General features: G+C 43.4%; 1 protein-coding gene across 1 annotated transcript in view; it reads left to right on the top strand.

Annotated features, from left to right (window-relative positions):
- Positions 1–20,171, top strand: part of TEAD4 (TEA domain transcription factor 4) — a 59,806-nt gene that overhangs the window by 385 nt on the left and 39,250 nt on the right. The window contains exons 2-3 of the mRNA XM_026868521.1: positions 7,584–7,638; positions 13,377–13,631. Of these exons, the coding sequence (XP_026724322.1) occupies positions 13,625–13,631 (7 nt within the window). The 5' untranslated portion in view covers positions 7,584–7,638; positions 13,377–13,624. The remainder of the gene's footprint in view (positions 1–7,583; positions 7,639–13,376; positions 13,632–20,171) is intronic.

Genomic DNA, 20,171 nt, shown 5'->3' with positions numbered 1-20,171 from the left:
GAGTAAAGGTCTGTATTACCGAGTTTAAGCCGTGCCGTGGTGTAACTCCAACACGCCAGCACCATAAAGCACGCTCGAATATACTAACGAGCATCACAGCCATCACATTTAATGCTAAGGAGTATCGGGCTGCAGGTGCTGTTGTCTCTGAAGATTTGGGCAGGCAAAAATGCCACACAAAAGGGTCCAAAGATTTTCCGTAGAGATCTGCCTCTCTCGTGCATGCAGACTGCCTCTGTGATGCGGGGAATATAGCCGTGTGTTCCTTAGTGCGCTGCAGCAGCCAAAAGCAGCCCCATACCTCTAAAAAAAAGCAGGTCTGGAGGTTGTAAAATACGACCAGCTCAACTTTTCTCTCGTATTATTTTGCTGATTTTTTTTTTTTTTTTTTTTTTTTTTTTCCCTTGTTTCCTATTACTCACAGATCGTCTTTCCCTAGACTTGACTGAATTGTCTGTGTGCAAAGTGAGCGGAGCAGTCGTTCACCTGTCTGTCCATGTGTCTGCGGAGATGTAAGAGGTTTTATTGTTCTCCTGCAGAAGGAAGTGGGCAGCAGGACAGGGCACAGAGTAACGGGGAGGGGCGAGAGGAGCAGAACAAGGGGAAAGCAGGCTGGGTATATAACAAGTGTTGTACTAACCCGTGCAGTCAAAGCCTTTTGGTCTTGATAGCTTTTTCTCACGACGGAGAAGAGCCTGGATCGTGCTGTGATGAATACAGAGGGGCTTCTTTTATCAGGGCTGGGGGATGCTGAGGGACTCTGTGGTTTTCTTTGGAACTTGAGTTGGCAGTGAAGGGCAGCCAGACAGTGGGTGCAGACACCTTATGAGGTTTTCCTAAATCCCGATCTGGATGGCTCCTCAAAGTCAAGCATGCCACAAAGTTTATAGTCTCTAAACTGGACTAGCAGCTCATTGCTCGCATCCTCTCAGAGGTAATCTTGGGAGCAATTAGTGTGCAAGAGAATGGGTGTTAGGAATTTCTCCACTGTCTTGGTTCCTGCTCCATCTTTGGGATTTTTTAAAATTAATTTTACTGATGGCTTTGAAGTATTGTAGGCTATTTACTGTGATAAGTGTTTCAATGTTAGTGTATTACAGAACACCTGTGGGAAAATGGTATGAAAACAGTACTTTCAAGCTCTGAAGAGAAAAAGGGCACCATGGCACCAGATCTTGCTTGTGGTTTAAAATAAAATCGCAGTTGCTGTTAGTTTTCTTACTCAGGTATTTGTTTCACAGAACTCAAACACAGTAAGTGGAGTTTTGAGAAGGTTGCCAAAAAGTACCATTTCCAACAGATGCTGCTTGCATCTCTGTTTGGAGTGACCTTATACTCATTCACAGCTTTCCTTCCTGAGTATTACGTGTCTTTTTCTGATTGTATCTTTCAGCTCTTGGTTCGGTCACAACCTAACTCAAGGGGTGGGTTCACAAAGACTTTAGGCTGGCACTGCTGTAGACAGAACCTGTCCGCACAGCTTCAGACTGTCCGTTTCCGTACTTGTCACACCTCTTTCCTTTGTCGCTGGCATGGGTGTTGGCACTGCTGTTCACTGACCTAGGCCAAGGGGCTCATCCAGATGAAAAGTAACGCTCTCTTTTAGCACGTTAGTTCTCAGCCACATCTGTTCTCCGCTCCAGTTAATCATATGGTTGCATAAATGCTGGTGTGCCCAGAGAAAGGGGTGCAATGGCTAGTGTGTGGGCAGTGGGAGAAAAGGGCTATTTTCTTAGCAACTCTGCCAACTTTTCCCACTTTAAGAAGTTCCCTGAAGCATGTCTACAGTTGCTCCTGTGATAGCGAAAGGATTTTCTGTCTTATCTGGCCACAGCTGTGTCTTAAGAAAGCAAAAATTCAGTGTTACCTTTTTTAAAAGACCTATTACACTTTCCCTATAACTCAGATTTGTCCTTTGTTAATTTATATTTGTTTTTTTGTTTGTTTGTTGCCCTCCCCCCATGCATGCAATTGATCTTCCAGTAATTTTCTTGGGCAACTTTTTCATCGCTCAAAGTACTTTAACATCAGAAAAGCTTTCATATTCTAGTGCAACAGTTTTTGCCTTGGTGTATATTTCTGTGAAATGATTGCTTATTCTGTCTCTCTCTGCATTTCCACCAAGTTCTTACAAGCTACTAATGAGACTGAACTTTTAATATTATGCAATGTCTATTACTCTAGGCCTAATGATTGTGGGTTTTTTTATACTCTTTCTTCAATTTATCTGTGTTCCTTTTGCAGAATGAGATCTGATATTCCATGTGTTGGAGGTGATTCATCTCTCTGTTGCCTGAAGTGATATCTGAGCACAGGCAGACAAAAGTTACATTGGTCGTTTTGTAGAAGTATTTGCTTTGCAGACAACTCTGATTTGTTCAGCATTCTCACTCTTGCATGTCTTTAGCTCCTGCTTCTGGCAGAGCTTTTTCCTTGATTTAACTGGGTTTTTTTCATTGTTATTTTTTTTTGTTTGTTTCATTACTTTTTCCACACAGTCTTATTTGTCCCCCCCTTGCTTTTCTCTTGTTTGTTTTTGAGCTGTCTGAATCCCTTTGAGTTGTTTCTGTCCACTGGTATTTGTAAACTTCATTCTGCATCATCTGCAAGTTTCATTAGAATGCCTTTATTCAGTATTAGATCTCTAATTAAGATGTCAAAGAAAACTCGACTGGCAAAGATCCCTGCAGCAACCCAGTAGATGCCCCCTGTACCTGTTGGTTCCATTGGTATATATCATTACGCTTAGTTTTGAAACCATTAGTTAATTTTTGTAATAATATGAGCAGTACTCTCCAAAGCCAATTTTGAAGTAGTTTTTCCCTTGTGATTTCCCTGGAGAGTAGCAAATGCTATTCTAAATCTAAACCTATTACATCATGCACTGTATTCTTTTCATTCCCTAACTTCATGGCAATTCTATCCTCCTTTGAAGAGCAATCAAGTTTATTGATGTTTACGGTAGCGGTAGCGTATGCTCCTCTCTCTCCCCAACGTCTGCATTATGCCCACTGCCATGCTAAATAAATGCCCATCCCGTTCCTTTGTAGAACCTTGTAAAAAGTCAGGAATTTGCATGTATGGAGCTCATTACAAGATCTGAGACTAAATGATTAGAAAGAGTTCTTTAGGGTTTGGAGGTGGTGTTTTGGGTTCTTGGGGGGTTTTTGTTTGGGTTTTTGGGGGTGGTTTTTTTTGTTGTTGTTCCTGCCCCTTGGGTCCTCCTTTTTCTGGAGATGATGCAGTCACTCCTCTTTGTTTTTAACACCACATGAATGAGGCGTTTTCCTGCTAGGGAGGGGCAGGTTTTCCAGTTCCCGGTGCCACTGGCTGAGTCACTGGCTCTGTTTTTCTGTTCCGTTGTAAGTTTATAATTACCTTGTTCTTACCTTCCTTAGAATATGATTGCCAAAGGGTAGGTGTTTTACTTTGCTGTTCTTCAGAGACATGAGTGCCAGTGGCTTTCAGAGCCTGGATACAAGCCTTTGAAGCATCTGCTACGCTATTGCTAAAGAGAAAATAAATTAGCATAGTCCTCAAAGTGCCTCCCTTCAAACAGTATGGTAACCATTAATGACAGATGTCCAGGCAAAGTCTAATCTCTTGTAACCAGGAGCCCTTTAACTGAAGGGGGAAAAGTCAAGAGAACACTGAGCATGTGTATACTGAAATGGAAAGGGAGGATTTGCTGATGGGTCTTAAGTTCATTTTAGCTGATCATACTTCTCCACAGGAGATCCTTGAAATAAGTTCACTGATACCAGACTAGCAGGATTTAGAAGGGTTCTCCTGGTTTGAAAATCTTGTCAGCTTAGGTAAAAGAGAGATATGTGTAAGAGAGAGGTTTGCATAAGAAGTTTTTCTCCCAAGTACACTCTCTGCTCTTTGATTTATCTTTATAAAAATAAATAAATAAGATCCTGTTTATTTTTCTCCTCCCATTTGTTTGTGAAGGATCTACCCTACCAGAAGAAAATAACTGTGCAAGGGAAACAATGTAAATCGCTGTTTCTATCCACCTAACTGAAAAACAGAGAAGCAGCATCTTTCTTCCACTGTTTCTGATCACAGATTTTATTTGTAAGAACATGCTTTAAAAACTGGTGTTGTTTGTGGTTGGCCATGTCCCTTTAAGAATCTAGTTTTGCTTGGCTAGCTGCCCTTTTTCTCCTGTAGATTAATCCAGCAGAAGGTATATAACCTGTTGACCTTCCTGGTGAGAAGGGTCTGGAAGGGCAAAGAGATAAATCAGGAGGTTAGTGCTTTCCTGTAATATCTGGGGGCAAGTTTAACCTGTGTTTTTCAGGCTTTGGCATTTCTTTTTTCTCTTTTGCTTAGTGATTCCTGTTTGAGGTTTGGGGATGTACTTACTGATTCTCATTATTTTCACTTGCTTTCTGTGAAATCCCCATATGTTCAGCAGTTTGGAAATGACAGAGTTTATACTACAGTTAAGAGGGAAGAGTTCTGATCTCAAAATCACACTAGTCTGAGTTGAGGACAGCTTTACTGTCTCTTGTATCAAACTGTTAGGAGAACTGGAATCCAGCTAAAATGGTTGGCGTCTGTTTGTCTGCTAGGCAATTTCAGACTCTTTTACAGGAAAACTAATCTGGTGGACTTTCCTCAGTGTCAGCCCTCAGGAAGCGATCTTAGCTGTAAGCAGTGAATATTCACCTGCTGTGTATTCCAGGTGGGGCATGTACTCCAAAACTGAGCTGGAGTGGTTTCCGAGTACTCCAGGAGAGTGCAGCTCGGTTAGTAGCCATGAGTAGGGTTCATTCATGTGATGCAGATGTTTCATTGTTGTGCTTTACTCAGGCATTGGTTTATCAAAAGTATCAAACACCTTTAAGCTCCCATCTAACAGCTACTAAAATCAGGATGCATGCTTAACTGGTTGACTGAATTAACGTCCTATTTTATATACCTGTTCTGCCTGTTTGTGGTTTGCTTCCGTCTTGAGGCTTTAGTACAGGGCTTAGGTCTGGCCGGACAGGTTGTGCCCGCAACACAGACCACCCACCAGCACTGCACATGCGGAAATCTGGCTGTGTTCGTGGCTTGTGTGGTCAGTGCTTCTGTCTGTCCTGTTTTAAGTCTCTTAGCTCAGGTTCAGCTATTTCTGTTCTTGGAGATTGGCTGTAGTTTTGGAGCTAAATGTTTTCATTGCTTTGGGTGAGATTTGCAAACATGTGTCTCCTGAGTTCATGTGAAATTCTGCCATTAGCGTCATGGGAAGTGAAGTGTGTCACCATTGTGAGGGGTTTTGGCACATCAGCCCTTGAGTCCTAGACAAGAGGCTGATGTCATGAACAAGAGACAGGATTAGGAAATAAAAATTCTATCTGGATATTGTAAAAAGGGCATTATGAGTCTCTTGATTTCATGTTACTTGTCAGGAAAGACTCAAAAGATGCACAATTTCCAGGCAGTGTTAAACACAAGTCCCTCCGAAGTTACCTTGCAGTTCCGAATCGCTTCTGAAGTTCATCTTTTCTTGTCTTGAAATTCTTGTCTGGATTTTGCTCCCAGCCTGATTTGTCATTGAGTGGTTCACTTAAGTTTTTGTGCTATAGTCTTTTCCATAGGTAAAATGGGGGCTTTTGAGTCTGAAGGTGAGATTTTCAGGACAACTGACTTTCAGTGGGTTTAGGATCAAGGGTTTTTTAGGTTGCTATTAAAGGTTCCTTATCCTGTAATAATTAAGTGAATAATACTCTTTGAGAAAATGCTAAGCATGATTAATTTCTGTCTCTAGCTTGGTTTGGTAAGACCCAAGTCATTTTAATCAGTCTGTCTACACTTGTTTATACTTGACAGTTGTGATTTAAACGTGTTAGCTAACACTACTGATGATTCTGCAATAGCAAAGGGACATGATTATTTGCCTTTCTCCTGGTTTGGTGCTTTCTAACCATCTCCATGCTTGTTGGGGGAACGACTCATGGTGACTACTGCTGCTAGCATGAGGGTGGCTAGCCGTTTTCACCCTGCCACAACCTTCATCTGCTTGGGAAGCTGTGAAACACATGCCACATGTCTTGGAAAGTCAGGGAGAATGGGAGCTCTGGGAACAGCTCCCGTGTGGGAGATCGCGGTGACTCCCCAGGAATTGCACTGTTCCTTTGAGGGCTGGGGCCAGCCCAGCGTGTGGCTCAATCCCAGGGCAACCTGGCAGTGTCAATCTCTGCTGCCCTCGCTGGCTCATTTTTTCTCTCCCAGATGAGATGTTAATCACGCAGTAGTCATTTTGTCAGTCCGTGGCCGCCTGTACGTGGAGCTGTGCATGAGTAGCTTGTGGCCCAGGATCAATCCCCAAGTTGGCCACCCCTAGAGTAGCAGGGAGCAGAACCAGCCTTTGGGTATTTATGTTGTTGGGCTGTGCTGGGGTTTTTTCTGCCCTCCTTAGGGCAGTGAGGCTCTGTTCTGTTTCCTTTATCACAACTGTAACTGATTGGATGGTGTGCAAGGCCACACACAGCCTTATCTCATCACATCCTGTTTGACTGCATTATCCAGGGCTGTGCTGATAGAAGTTCTTCTCTCTCCTTACTTTGATTTATATCACTCTGCTGGACACTACATCCTCTCTCTGTTTCAGCCAGAGCTCAGCTACTGCAATAATTTAAGAGTGTTGTTTTGCTTTGCTCAGGAAATCAGGTGCCTTTTGAACAGCAGCTGCTGCAGGCGGTTTAAGTGTAGCAAGCAAACCAAGCTTGATTTTGTGCTAGGCGGTGTGATAAGCATTCAGCTGAAGCCCAAGCTTATATTGGATATGATCTAAGGCTAGTAGTGTTTGTCCCTTTGTAAACCAGTCTTAGTGGTGAGACGGGGACAAAAATCTCATGGTGCAGCCTGTAGATGTAATGATTTTATTACCTTGCCCAGCACACAGAGGGAAATCTCAGTTCTCCTTTCTTCCTCGCCTGGTGCTGCTGCCTGTTAAGAGCTTTTGCTTCACCTACAGCAAGTAACAGTTAACTGGTTTTATTCAAAGGATTAGGCAGCATTACTCTGATGCCCTGGGTGGATAAGGTTGTTCACAGGGAATAGCCAGCATTGCTCAGGGATCGCAGGAGACCCAGGGCAAAAGGTGAGATTGCAGCCACGCTCACCACTTGGAAAAATTGTGTCGTGCTTGAGTGGAGCTCCCTCAAAAGGCTCAGTGAACTGCTCTCACCTATCTACACTGTTGCTGGATCTTCTGCTGAAGCTCAGAGTTTCTTTGGCTCCAGGCTGCTTTGGTGACTGGCATGTAGCTCCTGAGGAGCCTGAGCAACTGGTTGCTGGCTGGGGCTGCAGAAGTGCTGTTACCTGCCTAGATATAGTTCAGTGCTAGCTGGTCTTGCTACAGTTGCATCTTTATTTTGCTCTGTAAAGACTCTGTAACGTGTTCATGATTTCTGTCCTCTTTTGCCTGCGAGCTTTTAACAGACCTTATTGTTGAATAGCTTCTTTCCCACTTTTTCCCTTTCCAGTACGTTTGTGGTGTGGTTTTTTTTTGTTTTTTCCCTGCAGTCTTTGAGTTGCACCCCCTTGGAGCTACTCATCTACTGATTGCACTCATTCTTCTCTTTCAGAGGAACTGAGCTATTATTGTAGTGTCCTGTAGAATTTCCCAGCCTTCTTCCTCTGGTAAGTTTGAATGCTATCTTCTTCCATCATACCTTGTGCAATAGATTTCATAGTATTCCAAACTGTTGCTTTCCTAAACCCAAATCTCCTTGTATGACTGCATTGTGTAAGCTCATTTGTTAGTGTGTTCTGGATGGAAGTAACTGTCTGGTTGTTGCTGTTTCCAGGTTTTCTTATTGTTATAAACTACTCTAAAGTTATAGTTTGAGCAGCAGGACATCTTCTCTTCTGGCCAAATTCATTGTTTTTTCAAATTCTCTGTTTGACTGCTGATGAGATATGAAAATGTTGTGGTTCAGATCTTCTATAGTAGCAGTATTTGGCTCATGTTACCAAGGTAGTGAATACCGGAATTGTTTGCTTTTGTTTGCGTTACAATGACATCAAGGAATACCTGTAATGGGAAGCAGTCCCTGCCCCCAGAGCTTGTAGTTCCATTAAATGAGACCGAGGATGAAGCGATGTCCTTGATAAAATGAAGTGACTTGCCAGCTCAGAAGCAGGAGTGGAACCGCCCGGTCAGACTCCGCACGGCTGTGCTGGCAAGAGCTCCTGCCTGGGAGGGATGGGCGAACAGGGACGGCTCTGGTTAGCGTGTCCTGCTCGATACCGATCCGGGCAGAGAAAGAGGGTGACCATGGAGCAGGGGGAGTCTTTTGGACAGAGCAGCTCTAAGAAAACTGAACAACTGGAGGCAGCTGGCTGTAATTTTTCAGATCCTCGGGAAAATATGATTTTGTGTTGAGCAGCTGCCACAAACACTTAAGAGGGAGCTGTTACCAACAGTAATGACTGAGGGATTGATATTAGAAAGCAGATGTGTCAGACTACAGAGTCTGTTAAAGATGAGCTCCCTGTCAATGAGACCTTGCTGAAGGGCTCTTGGCAGCTGTCTAGCCCTGCAGGATCTCTGAATCTCAATGAGATACCATGTGTGAAAGGAAAGGGAGTTAGCGTTGAAATTACCAGCATCAGAACAATTAAACCAAAGCTGCTGGAGCTGAAAGATTTTTGTGCTTTCCCAATGGTTTTGCTTTCCTCTGACCCAAAAGCCTGCCTTTGTGAGTTACTCATTAAGAGTTGGGCCGTAGCAGAAAGAAGAACGGGGACCGGGACTGAATAAGAAAAGGTATTTGGACAGAGGAAAACAAGCAGGAAGTAAAAATACTGTGGTGAGGAGGTGGAGGTGCTGTGAGGGGCTTGTGTCTTTGATCTTGGCAGAGAATCCATGACTGGAATCCACAAAGAAAGATATTTAATCAGCTCTCTCAGTAAAATAAGAGTCAGATCACAATAAGAACAACTGTAAGGTACAATATCAGAAATATGAGAGCCAAGAAGCGAAGTGTAAGTTGAAACTGGGAAGAATCTAAAGTGAACAAACACTAAGTCTGGGACCTCTGGCAAAACTTCCTGTTATGAGAATGGGACAACATCCTCTGACTTCTCTGATCCTAAGAACTGTGCCTGGTGAGGAGATTCAGATAGGGAAGGAACTGTCTGAGCATGCCTTGGGAACTGGGATGTCAGTTTAGTGATTTCAGAATCAAATTCCCTTGACATCAGAAGAAAGTTCTGTGTTTACAAGCTTTTCCACAGGTAGAAGTTGTAAATTTTTTTTTTCTACGTTTTTTTTAAAGTATTATTTACTGACATTAGAGCACTCGGTAATACAGATCAGCCTAATAGTTACCAAGCTGTATCTGAATAGTTACTATTGATTGAATGGGAAAACAGAAGCAAACTGAAGGCTAGATGCTGAAACATCTGTATTTTGTTAAAGTAGTTACTAATGAATATTTATTCAAACCTTCCGTATAAATAACACATTCAACATTAGTATGTTTCTGAAAAATGCTCTGGTTTTGACCAGATTGCTTTTTCAGTGGGAAGTGATCCCACTGGCAGTTTTTCAGTGCTATACTCCTGAAGCCATTTACCATTGAGTTTAGCCCATGGCTTCTCTACAGTTTGCTTTGTTGAGTTTAATAAATGGCCACTTTGGCCACCAGTGAGTTCAGAGTTCAGATCAACAGTGCAAGAAACAGAAGGCCTGAACTTTTCAGCCAAAAAAGAGACTCACGGACCAGATAGCACCTGACCAGACTCCCTGTATGACTGTTTATTGCCTCTGAGCACAGCGTATCGCTGTGGGATTGCTCATGGAGCTTACTATTTAAGCAGCATTATTTAAGAAAACTTTACAAGCTCTTTAATCCCTGGGCATCTTACTGAACTAGAGACGTAGAGCTATAAGGATTTGCATGGTCTTTTCAGTCTATGAAATTTCTTGGGAATTTGTGTTAGTGTCTGGATGGTTGCAGCTGGAGATGGCCAAACACCCTTGATTTTATAGTCTGTACAATTCCACTCTTCTCATCATTCATCAGGAATAGCTTTAGTGCCAAGGAGGGAAAGCAGAATCAGGCCCCAAGGTGTAGAAACATTCGGATTGGCCACGATAGTACATTTCAGTGCCTGCTGACTTAGCTGTAGCTTGGGATAAGACTAACATTGCTTGTCAAGGCACAAAAAGTAAGGAGCATTAAAAAAAAAGTATCTAGTAATTTCAATATTTATATAAAGTTTTCTCTCATTGCCCATATGTTCCACATCTCCCTTGATTTAATTTACACCAATAAGGCTCACATATTCTGTCTTTTGCTTTGTGGACTTCCCTGAATATACAAGTGTCATCTGCTCAAACTGGTGCAACTTTTCCTTTGTGCTTGGAGTAGAGAGCCTTGGGAGTTGACATGGAACTGAATACAGCATGTTTGCGCCTCCACTTGTTCTGGAGCTTGGACCAAAAAGGACCCAGAGTTTCCTTTGCAAAGGTGCTTGGTGCAGATGTGAAGCCTTATAAAACGCGAACAATTCCTAGGGTTTGTATGCAGGGGTGGGAGGAAGTTATGCTTCAGATATATTTGTTTAGTTTCCAAAATGTATGTGCCATGCTGAAATCATCTGCTAGGTATTCATCTGTGTCTGCATGGACATTAAGGAGATGAAAATAACTGGATTCGGAGTAGGTGCTTTTTATGGTTATGATGGCTCTACATTCCCTAGGAGATGATTTTGTCTACTTGTATGCATTGCTAGGGGATTTGGCTTTATAGCAGAGGTTGTAGCTTCCAGTGGCTCTGGGAGTCAAACCACGGAGCAGTTAAGGTATGTTTTCATTTGGTGTGGAGCTTGCTGGCTGTTACCAGACTTGCAGCTCCCAATGCAGGTGGTACTGTGAATACCCTTGCTGTCACACCTTAAGCTTCTTTCTGAACCCCTCCATTTCCCAGTCTGTCAGCCTAAGTTAAAACTACTCTGTGCCTTGTGTATGGAGATTTTAATGTATGTTAAATATGGAAGGCCTTGACAGCTTCCAGGGACTAAGGATTCTTGGGGAAATAGCAAAAAAAGAACAGCTGGAACACAGTGCTTCTGTTTCTTTGTCAGAGTCGCCCTGTGGAAAGCTTAACTCCTCTATACTGATTCCCCAGCAGCACAACCTTTTGAATACCTGTGTAATTTTTTATTGAGCATCTGCCAGTGAAAGGGTATGTATTGGTGATAGATGCTTGGTGGGGGAAGCAACTGTTATTGCTCATTTCAGGGTCTCTTAAAGTCACATTGGCTGCTTTGGTGCCATTCACAGCGTGCTTGGGATGTCTGTCCCAGTGGTAAAGGCCCCGTGTGAGTTCCTCTTTCTGCCCTCCTTGCCCCCCATTTTATTCTTTCTTCCCATGTTCATTAGAGCTCTGAAAATGTGTATCATGGGTCAAGAGGGTTGAAATAACCTAATGTAGAGGCTGAAATGGATGGATGGGCAGTGGTAGGCCATTCCAGTGGCTCATGTGTTCCAGATATTCTCATGGGAAGTAAGTTGTATGCTGGGTTTTCTAAATGTCTATGTAAACCACTTGTTAAAATGCTGCACCGTAGTGTAAGAAGTATACTATGTCTAGAAATACTCATATGCTCAGTATCATCTTACTTGTTTCCTGAGCTTTTGGTGGGTTATGGAGATATAAAATAGGTATCTGCCGCTGTCTAAAGTTACTAAGGAGCAGCAAAACCTTCTGAGAGCCAGTGATGACAACTCTTTTTACAACCTCAGCTTTTGAAATTATAAAGTTTTTAAGAATTTCAGCTTTTATTAAAAAGAATAAATCTAGTCATCATTGTCTTGGAGCAGATTTTGTAAACAAATCCAAAGAGGTAATAAAACAGAGAGAGACTTAAAAAGCAGTGTATGTTGTAATGGTTTTTTAAGTTGATGTCATAAAAGTTTCTGTGGCCGTGAGCCCTGAATTTTTGAACTTTTGAAGTTGAATGAATGGACATGCTTTTCGTACTTACCAACTAGGGCATGGCATAAATGCACAAATTTTGTTCTAGCTAGTTTTTGACATATACCAGGCCCAAATTTCTCCTCTGTCCTCATTCATTGTAATAGTTCTGAGTTAGTCTGACTTGGCATGTCAGAGCTCTCTCCTTACTCTCTTGTTCAATATAGGTTTGATTCTGTTGCTCTAGGGGGAAAAAAAAAAAAAAAGAAAAAAAAAAGAGAAAAAAAAAAAAAAGGCAGCCTTATTCTTATTTCTTGCTACCTAGCTCAATGTAGTTATACGCAGGGAAGTTTTGAACTCTCACATTTAACTGGATTCTCAACTGGTGGCTTCTGAATATTACTTGTAGCTCAAAAAGGTAAACAAACAGCTTTGTGGTTAAGGCAGGGGAATGATCTGTGTCTTTAGAAGGAATTTATCTTCTTTCTCTAAGGTTGACTGGAAGTGTCTGCATGGTCTGAAGTTGCTTTCTGAATGTGTGTTTTAGTAGCTCCACTCAATGACTTCAGCCTTTACTGCAGGTGTTTATAAGTAGACTGTAACTGTAGTTTTCAAGAACTAGCAGCCGCCTGCTTAGGTTCGAAGAGAAAACGGTTTCTGCTCCTGCCCGGTGGCAAATATAATAGCTAGCTGGTAAAGGATGAGGGGGCAGAGAGGCACAGAGAACTGAAGGAATTTGCCCAAGGTCATTCTGAAGATAAGCAGTAGAAACAATCTAAGCGCCTAGGATTCTTGACCTGCAACCTCGTGCCTTTTTCCTTTCAGACATGGTGCCTTCTGCTTCTGCCAGGATAGAGTGCTGAGATTTGGGAGACATTGCATTAAATTGTCTGGCTCCAGGAACTGCTTTTTAGAACTGCAGCTGATCCTCAAGAAGAAGAAATGTCAGTGTTAAAAATGACACCGACTACTAACTCTGATCCAGTGAAACAGTATCTAAGAAAATTTCAACCCCAGTGCTCAGTGATGACTAGATAATTCATCACTGCTTTATTTTGTATAGTCTTTCACACGGACTGAATCTCTGTATGCGTGCTTCAGAAAGTTAAATAACAGTTACACAGATAACGACAGCAGAGGGAGAAAGAAATTAGGATACAAAGACACAGGCAAGAAGATATAGGTCTGAGGAGAACTGGGAAGTGATAGAGAGCTAATGAGCCAAAGAGCTATGGGAGCAGGCTGTTTTATCAGGAGGATGTTTAGAAAAGGTTTTAATCTCAACATAAATAGAAATCAAGCACGTGGTTGAGTTACCATCTAAGGTAAACTTAAAGTAAAAACCCTCCTCGCTGAGGTTTTTCAACTTTTTTATTTCTTCCTGTAGTATCTCCTCATTTTCCTAGAGAGGAGGATTTCTAACTGACAGATGGGATGTGTTTGTCATCACAGGTTCTGAGTCTGCTTCTCCACGTGGCACCTTGGAGTTTCTAGCTGGCACCATTACCTCCAACGAGTGGAGTTCTCCCACCTCCCCTGAGGGGAGCAACGACTCAGGGGGCAGCGAGGCCTTGGACAAACCCATTGACAATGACGCTGAGGGTGTGTGGAGTCCGGACATTGAGCAGAGCTTCCAGGAAGCGCTAGCCATCTACCCACCATGTGGACGGCGGAAGATTATCTTGTCAGACGAAGGCAAGATGTATGGTAAGGAGAAAGAAAGGGCACACACAACACTCCAGGCAGCCTGTTCTGCCCTGTGCAGGCCACTTGGCTTGTACCAAATGATGTTCTGAATGAACTCCAGTCTCTTGGGCATTCCCAAGTTGATGTAGTTGGTCACTTCAAGTTGTATTTAGGAAAATCAATGAAGATCGTTTTAACACAAGTCAGAAAGAATTATAGATGGGTTTTTCCAGAGAGCATCGATAAGGTAGATCCCAGAGTTGGGCATGCTACTGAGATAATCTTTGGATCAATATCATATAACGGCTTCATAGTGTGACTAAGTCTATCTTTTATGGCATCTATCGTTGCTGTCTCCAACATTCTTGTTATCCTAACAGGTAAAGCTCTGTGACTCTGGTGCTAAAGGGTAGAAGTTCAGTCCCTGAACTCCTGAATGGCTCTGCTGGTGGTGCGCAAACAACTGTTAACTAACAGTTATTGTTAACTAACTATGCTTTTCAGATCTTAAGAAGGGCAGAAATAAGACCTCTCTGGCTGCTCCCTTTCATTGTACTTTGCCTTCTTATAGCCCTGGCATGAATGTCTTTCATCCACAGGTTCTTCTCAGCTAGCTAGCTAGATACCCAGCCCTGAATGCAGAGAAGTAATGGCTTGCAGCTGCAGTAGGTGTCAACTTTTTCGGTGGTAGACATGATTTTGAATTGGATTTTTGACCTATTGCACAGCTAGAATTTCCCTCTTGATTTTGTCCACAATAAAGCTGGTCTGGTCTCAGTTCTCTAGCTCAGTATTGGAAGAAGCCACCTGGCACTTCTGTGACTGGAAAGCAAAGCAAAGGCTGAGAGTGCGCGATATTTAGTTAAAAGTCCCAAGGTGTTAAAACTGTTTCCTCACCTTATGGAAGGCAGTCCTCTTCCTACCCAGTCAAATGCTTGCCTTTTTAAATTTACATTGGAATCGGTGTGTCTTTGCAGTGCCCATCGTGGGACCACCATGCCCTGAAGCTTCACATGAAGCACTTCACAAGTCATTCTTCAGGTTTCTGTCCACCCATCGGGCCCATTGTTCCATGAACTAGGGAATAGATTCCTCTCAGTATGGGGGCATGGGTGGGGCCTTATCTACAAAGGGTGATTTTACTGGGTGCATACATCATTGTACCTGTACAGAGCAATATATATTGAGTAAGACTGATCACCCTGAGGCTCAGCAAGTGTCAGTATTCCTATGTAGACATCAATTCCTGCTGTATGCTGGCACAGACATTTTTGTGATTGTGCTGTGGAACCCAACCATGGAACTGATCCAGCTTAAAACTAACACAGCCAGAAAGGGGGAAAAAGTTAACTTCAGTTCTCATATGCCCCTTGATTTTCTTCACTGCCCAGCTGTTTGTGTTGGTACTTAGAAAAGGGATGATGAGCGGGAATGAACAGCCATGGCTGAGGTGAGGGTAGGACTGCTTATTTCAGAAGCAATGCTTGCATAAAAGTGTTATTCAAACTAAAATATTACTTGAAAATCCACCCCATGCTTATTAAGCATAGATTAGTGACATGGTCCTTGCTGCTCTAAGTCTGCACTAGTTTTGATGACAGGTGACTTTCAAAATTATTGGTGAAAAATTACAGTTGTGTTTTAAAACTGTCTTCATTTACTAATCATTCTCCACAGTCCCTGAAATTGTTCAGCTTTGGAGTGAATATGTGAGAAGAAGTAAGAGTGAGAGCAAAAGTGAAGTAGAATGGACTACAGAAACCAATGAGTCTTAGCTGGGGCCTGACCTAGCATGGACTGGTGTTAAGTGGAAAGTCTCTAGCTAACTGCACTGGTGAGCTGAAGAAGGTAAATAATCCCCTTGCAGGGTGGAAAGTTTAGACTAGGCTCTGGGAGAAATGAACAGCTTTCCTGCAAGCCCTCCCCCACTACTCCAAACGGGACAGTGTCCCTGCTTGCCTTCAGTGCACCTGTTCCCAGCATGAATATTTGGTTCAGTGTGCTCCTGACAGAACCCGAGGCACTGATTTATGCCCTCCTTTGCTTACTAGTCCCCAGGATCCATGCCAAGGAAGCAGGGCACAGCCTGGGATCTATAGAAAGATATGACCTGGCAGGGAGAATAAATATAGTCCCTGATTTCATCTTCACCGCTTAGGAGCCAGCTCACGGAACAGGACAAGCTCTATGTGGAGCTGGCCCTGCCTCTGAGGGACGGTTGTTCAGCTGTCCCGTGACCGACTTGCACGGAGCTCATTGAACCAAGGGGCGAGGTGTTAGAGACAACTGTAGATGCCCCTTTGCCTTGACAAAAGTGGAACCATTTCATTGTTCCCACTGAGGAGTGGCTCGTGTGGTACTACTCTTTTGAGCACAATGTTCCAGGTCCTGGGGGCTCTTCTATGTCCAATTTATATACTTCTCACCTGTTGTGAGGCAACCAGTTATGAGTTTAGAGTTAGTAGCTTTTGCCAGCAAACATGTTGACTAAGCCAAAGTGCACCAAGCCAACATGAACTTGCACTGCTTTGTTTGAATACATTTAAAGTTGCGCAGAAAGGAGTGTTTCAGCCCATACAGAGGACTCATGCTCATGTTCCCTAGCCCTTTTCAGAGGTTATGGCTCTTTAGATGGCACTGTTGATTGTCGAGTGAACACGATTCCTACTTCACCCAAAAGTCAGCCAAGCTCTTTGTACATTGATGATCTGTGTCTTGATGCCTTTGCTGCCTTCTTTTCTTTCATTATCTTTTTCCTCCTAGACATGTTCCCTTACTGGAGGCAGCATTCTGACAGAATAAGCTCATACCACAGCACTGCTTTGGGTGCAAGCCCTCACTGTCCTTTCCAGCAGTCTCAGCTCACCACCTGCTTAAGGCACGAAAAGCTGTCTTGTCTGATATGGGATGCTATCTTTTCTCCTAATCATTGTGTTGACATTAGAAGCAGCGAGTCCAGGACACCATTAACTTACTGATCTGGTGCCTTCACTAAGGTCCTGCTGGATAATTTTGTAAGTCTTTCCTGCTAGAATATTATGGGGGTACAGTGTTACAATTCTATCTCACATTTTCTGATTATGTTTTTCCGTGGGAGAAATAATATCTGTAGCATTTGTACCTAATAAGCAGTCACAGAATTCAGTGCTAGAGTCAGTATCTCCTGCATCTTCAGTACTGGTCTAGAGAAAGGAGAGGGAAAAAGCTTAGCACCTTTGTGTGATTTGCATGGAGATTCTAAACAGAACAGGTCTCCCAGCGCTACTGAGGACAGATAATAATAATAACTAGCAAAGTGAGGCTTATTTTGACAAAACACCACTGGAGCCTCAATTTATAAGTAAGAGCTTGTAAGAAATGAGCTGCCTTAGTTGTCCAGTGTTCCCATCCTCTGCACAAACATCTGGCTTGGAGCACCTTTTTGTAAGAGGAGCTAGAATTGGTGGCTGTGAGATTGATGTTCTGTAGGTAGGATGCAGCTGGTTTACAAACAGCTCAGCCCTTTCAGTGCTGAGCAGGGTGGGGCAGAAAGCCTGGGGGCAGTCATCTACCTCCCAGACTGGTGCCCATTTGTTTGTGAGTAATAGCCCAGATATGGCTGATAGGAAATACTTAAAGATGTCCAAAGCTCAGAGGGATAGAAGGATGGTTAACCACATGACTAGTTAAAACCTGGAGCAGACAGTGAAGCGCATAGACTTGAGCAGGCAATATGAATTAAGCTGGCATAAAAGGTCAGTCTGATGTTGAAAACTACCATGTCACAGGTGGTGCCTCCCACCCCTGTTCTGAAGTAACTATGTACATTTGCAGGATGTTGCTTTCATCTCAAAGGGATATGTTATCAGTTAATGATTTCCCCAACATCAGAAAGTCAGTAAAACTGAAAAGCAAACAAATAAACCCAAAGAAGCACAAAACATGCACTACCTGTCCCGGTTCATAAACTAGGGAATATGCGGGCCTTCCTCTGGGAGGAAAAGGGAGACTTGGTTGCCCGGGATATGGAGATGGGTGAGGTTCTCAACGACTTTTTTGCCTCAGTTTTCACTCACAGTGGCTCCAGCCACACTGCCCAAGATGCATAAGGCAAAGGTGGGGACCGGGAGAATGAAGAATCACCCACTGTAGGAGATCAGGTTGGAGACTATCTAAGGAACCCGAAGGTGCACAAGTCCATGGGACCTGATGACATGCAGCTGCGGGTCCTGGGGGAATGGCTGACGAAGTAACTAAGCCACTATCCATCATATTTGAGAAGTTGTGGCAGTCCAGCAAAGTTCATAATGATTGGAAAAGGGGTAAAATAACTCTTTTTTTTTAAAAGGGTTAAAAAAGATGATCCAGGGAACTATAGGCCAGTCAGTCTCACCTCTGTGCTTGGCAAGAACATGGAGCAGATCCTCCTGGAAAATATGTTAGGGCACGTGGAAAACAAGGAGGTGATTGGTGACAGCCAACTTCACTAAGAGCAAGTCATGACTGACTAATTTGGTGGCTTTCTACAATGGGGTTATAGTGTTGGTGGATAAGGGTAGTGCAACTCATGCAAAGCTTTTGTCACTTTCCCACACAACATCTTTGTCTCTAAATTGGAGACACATGGATTTGATGGATGGAGCCCTTGGTGGATAAGGATCTGACTGGACGGTCGCACTCAAAGAGTTGTAATCAATGGCTCCATGTCCAAGCGGAGAGCAGTGAGGAGTGGTGTTCCTCAGGGGTCGGTGTTGGCACCAGTAATGTTTAATATCTTTGTTGGCAACATGGACAATGGGATTGAGTGCACCCTCAGCAAATTTGCCAATGACACCAAGCTGTGTGGTGTTGTTGACACACTGGAGGGAAGGGATGTGCCATCCAGAGGGACCTGGACAGGCTGGGCCTGTGCAAACCTCGAGAAGTTCAGCAAGGCCAAGTTCAGGGTCCTGAACATGGTTGAGGGAATCCCAAGCACAAATACAGGCTGGGTGATGAGTGGATTGAGAGCAGCCCTGAAGAAAAGGACTTGGGTGTAGCAGTGGATGGAAAACTGACTGTGACCCAGCAGTGTGCACTCGCAGCCCAGAAAGCCAACTGTGTCCTGGGCTGCATCAAGAGAAATGTAGCCAGCAGGTCGAGGGAGGGGATTCTCCCCCTCCACTCCACTCTCATGAGACCCCACCTGCAGTGCTGTGTCCAGCTCTGGGGCCTCCCAACATAAGGACACGGACCTGCTCAAGCGGGTCTAGAGGAGGCCATGAACATGACTGGGGAGCTGGAGCACCTCTCTTATGGAGGACAGGCTGAGAGAGTTGGGGTTGTTCAGCCTGGAGAAGAGAAGCCTCAGGAGAGACTTTATAGCGGCCCTCCAGTACTTAAAGGGGCTACAGGAAAAGCTGGGGAGGGACTCTTATCAAGGAGTGTAAGGATAGGACAAGGGGTAACGGTTTTGAACTGAAAGAGGGTAGATTTAGATTAGATATAAAGAAGGAATTTTTTACTATGAGGGTGGTGAGATACCAGAACCAGAGCAGCTGTGGCTGCCCCCTCCCTGGCAGTGTTCAAGGCCAGGTTGGACGGGGCTTTGGGCAACCTGGGCTAGTGGAAGGTGTCCCTGCCCATGGCAGGGTTTGGGACTAGATGGTCTTTCAGGTCCCTTCCAAACCAAACCATTCTGTGGTTCTGTGATAAACACTTGAAGGGAGGAAAAAGAGTGGCAGCTATTATAAATATGAAAACTTTCAAAGTGTCAGTCTTCAAATGCTTTTTTCTATATCTAATTTAGAATCTCACCTGATGATGTTTCAGTCAAAGGAATTGGAACATGCTGACAATGTGCTCAGTGTACACAGAAATGACTGGCCCAGGTAATTGCAAAATTTGGATTTCAGTTGTGATATTCTTTGAGAGATTCTTCTGCAGTTCCTGTCCCTTACATTATTGTGACCTATTGAACCTTAGAACAGCCCTTTTATCCCACAGTTTTGGTAACAAAATTGAATCTCCCATTTTAAACACTAGAAGACGGACAAAACTTAGGTGTGTGGACAATTGGTCAGGATGCAGGCTTTTCCCTCCTCTTTTCCCAGCGGTAGGTGTGACATTTTTGGAGCTGCTCAGTAACAAGGTTTTGTTTCGTCCTAGTTCCTTGTTGACTAGATGAAGCCAGATTTCTGGAGACATTTTCAGCAGGTTCAATTGCTGCTGAAGTTTGTCAGGTTTTTCCTTCTGTCTCCTTTGTATGCCAAGTTTAGGGTTCTTCTTGTTAAACTGTATGCCAGTTTAACTGGTGGTTTTTTCATGCAAACATAAAAAGAAATATTCTTCTAAGAATTTCCTGAATATTGAGGAATTAACCACTTCCTAAATGCCAATCCACCAGGAAACTGCTTGCTGTTGTAGGTAGTTAATAGTACTGGCTGTGGCATCCTTCCTTAACATGCTTAGTACTGAACAGAAATATGATAGTAGGGAATTTTTGTGTATTACATGTTAGCAAATTATTGTGACTATTTTTTTGGGGGGGTGGGGTGTTATTCTGTTGTTTAAACAAAGGTTACATACTTTTTGCTGCCTCAT

Source organism: Athene cunicularia, assembly GCF_003259725.1.
Source record: "Athene cunicularia isolate RWA chromosome 1 unlocalized genomic scaffold, athCun1 chr1_part2, whole genome shotgun sequence".
Taxonomy (NCBI): domain Eukaryota; kingdom Metazoa; phylum Chordata; class Aves; order Strigiformes; family Strigidae; genus Athene; species Athene cunicularia.
The sequence above is the reverse complement of the archived record's forward strand: the minus strand, read 5'-3'. Positions and strand labels throughout refer to the sequence as shown.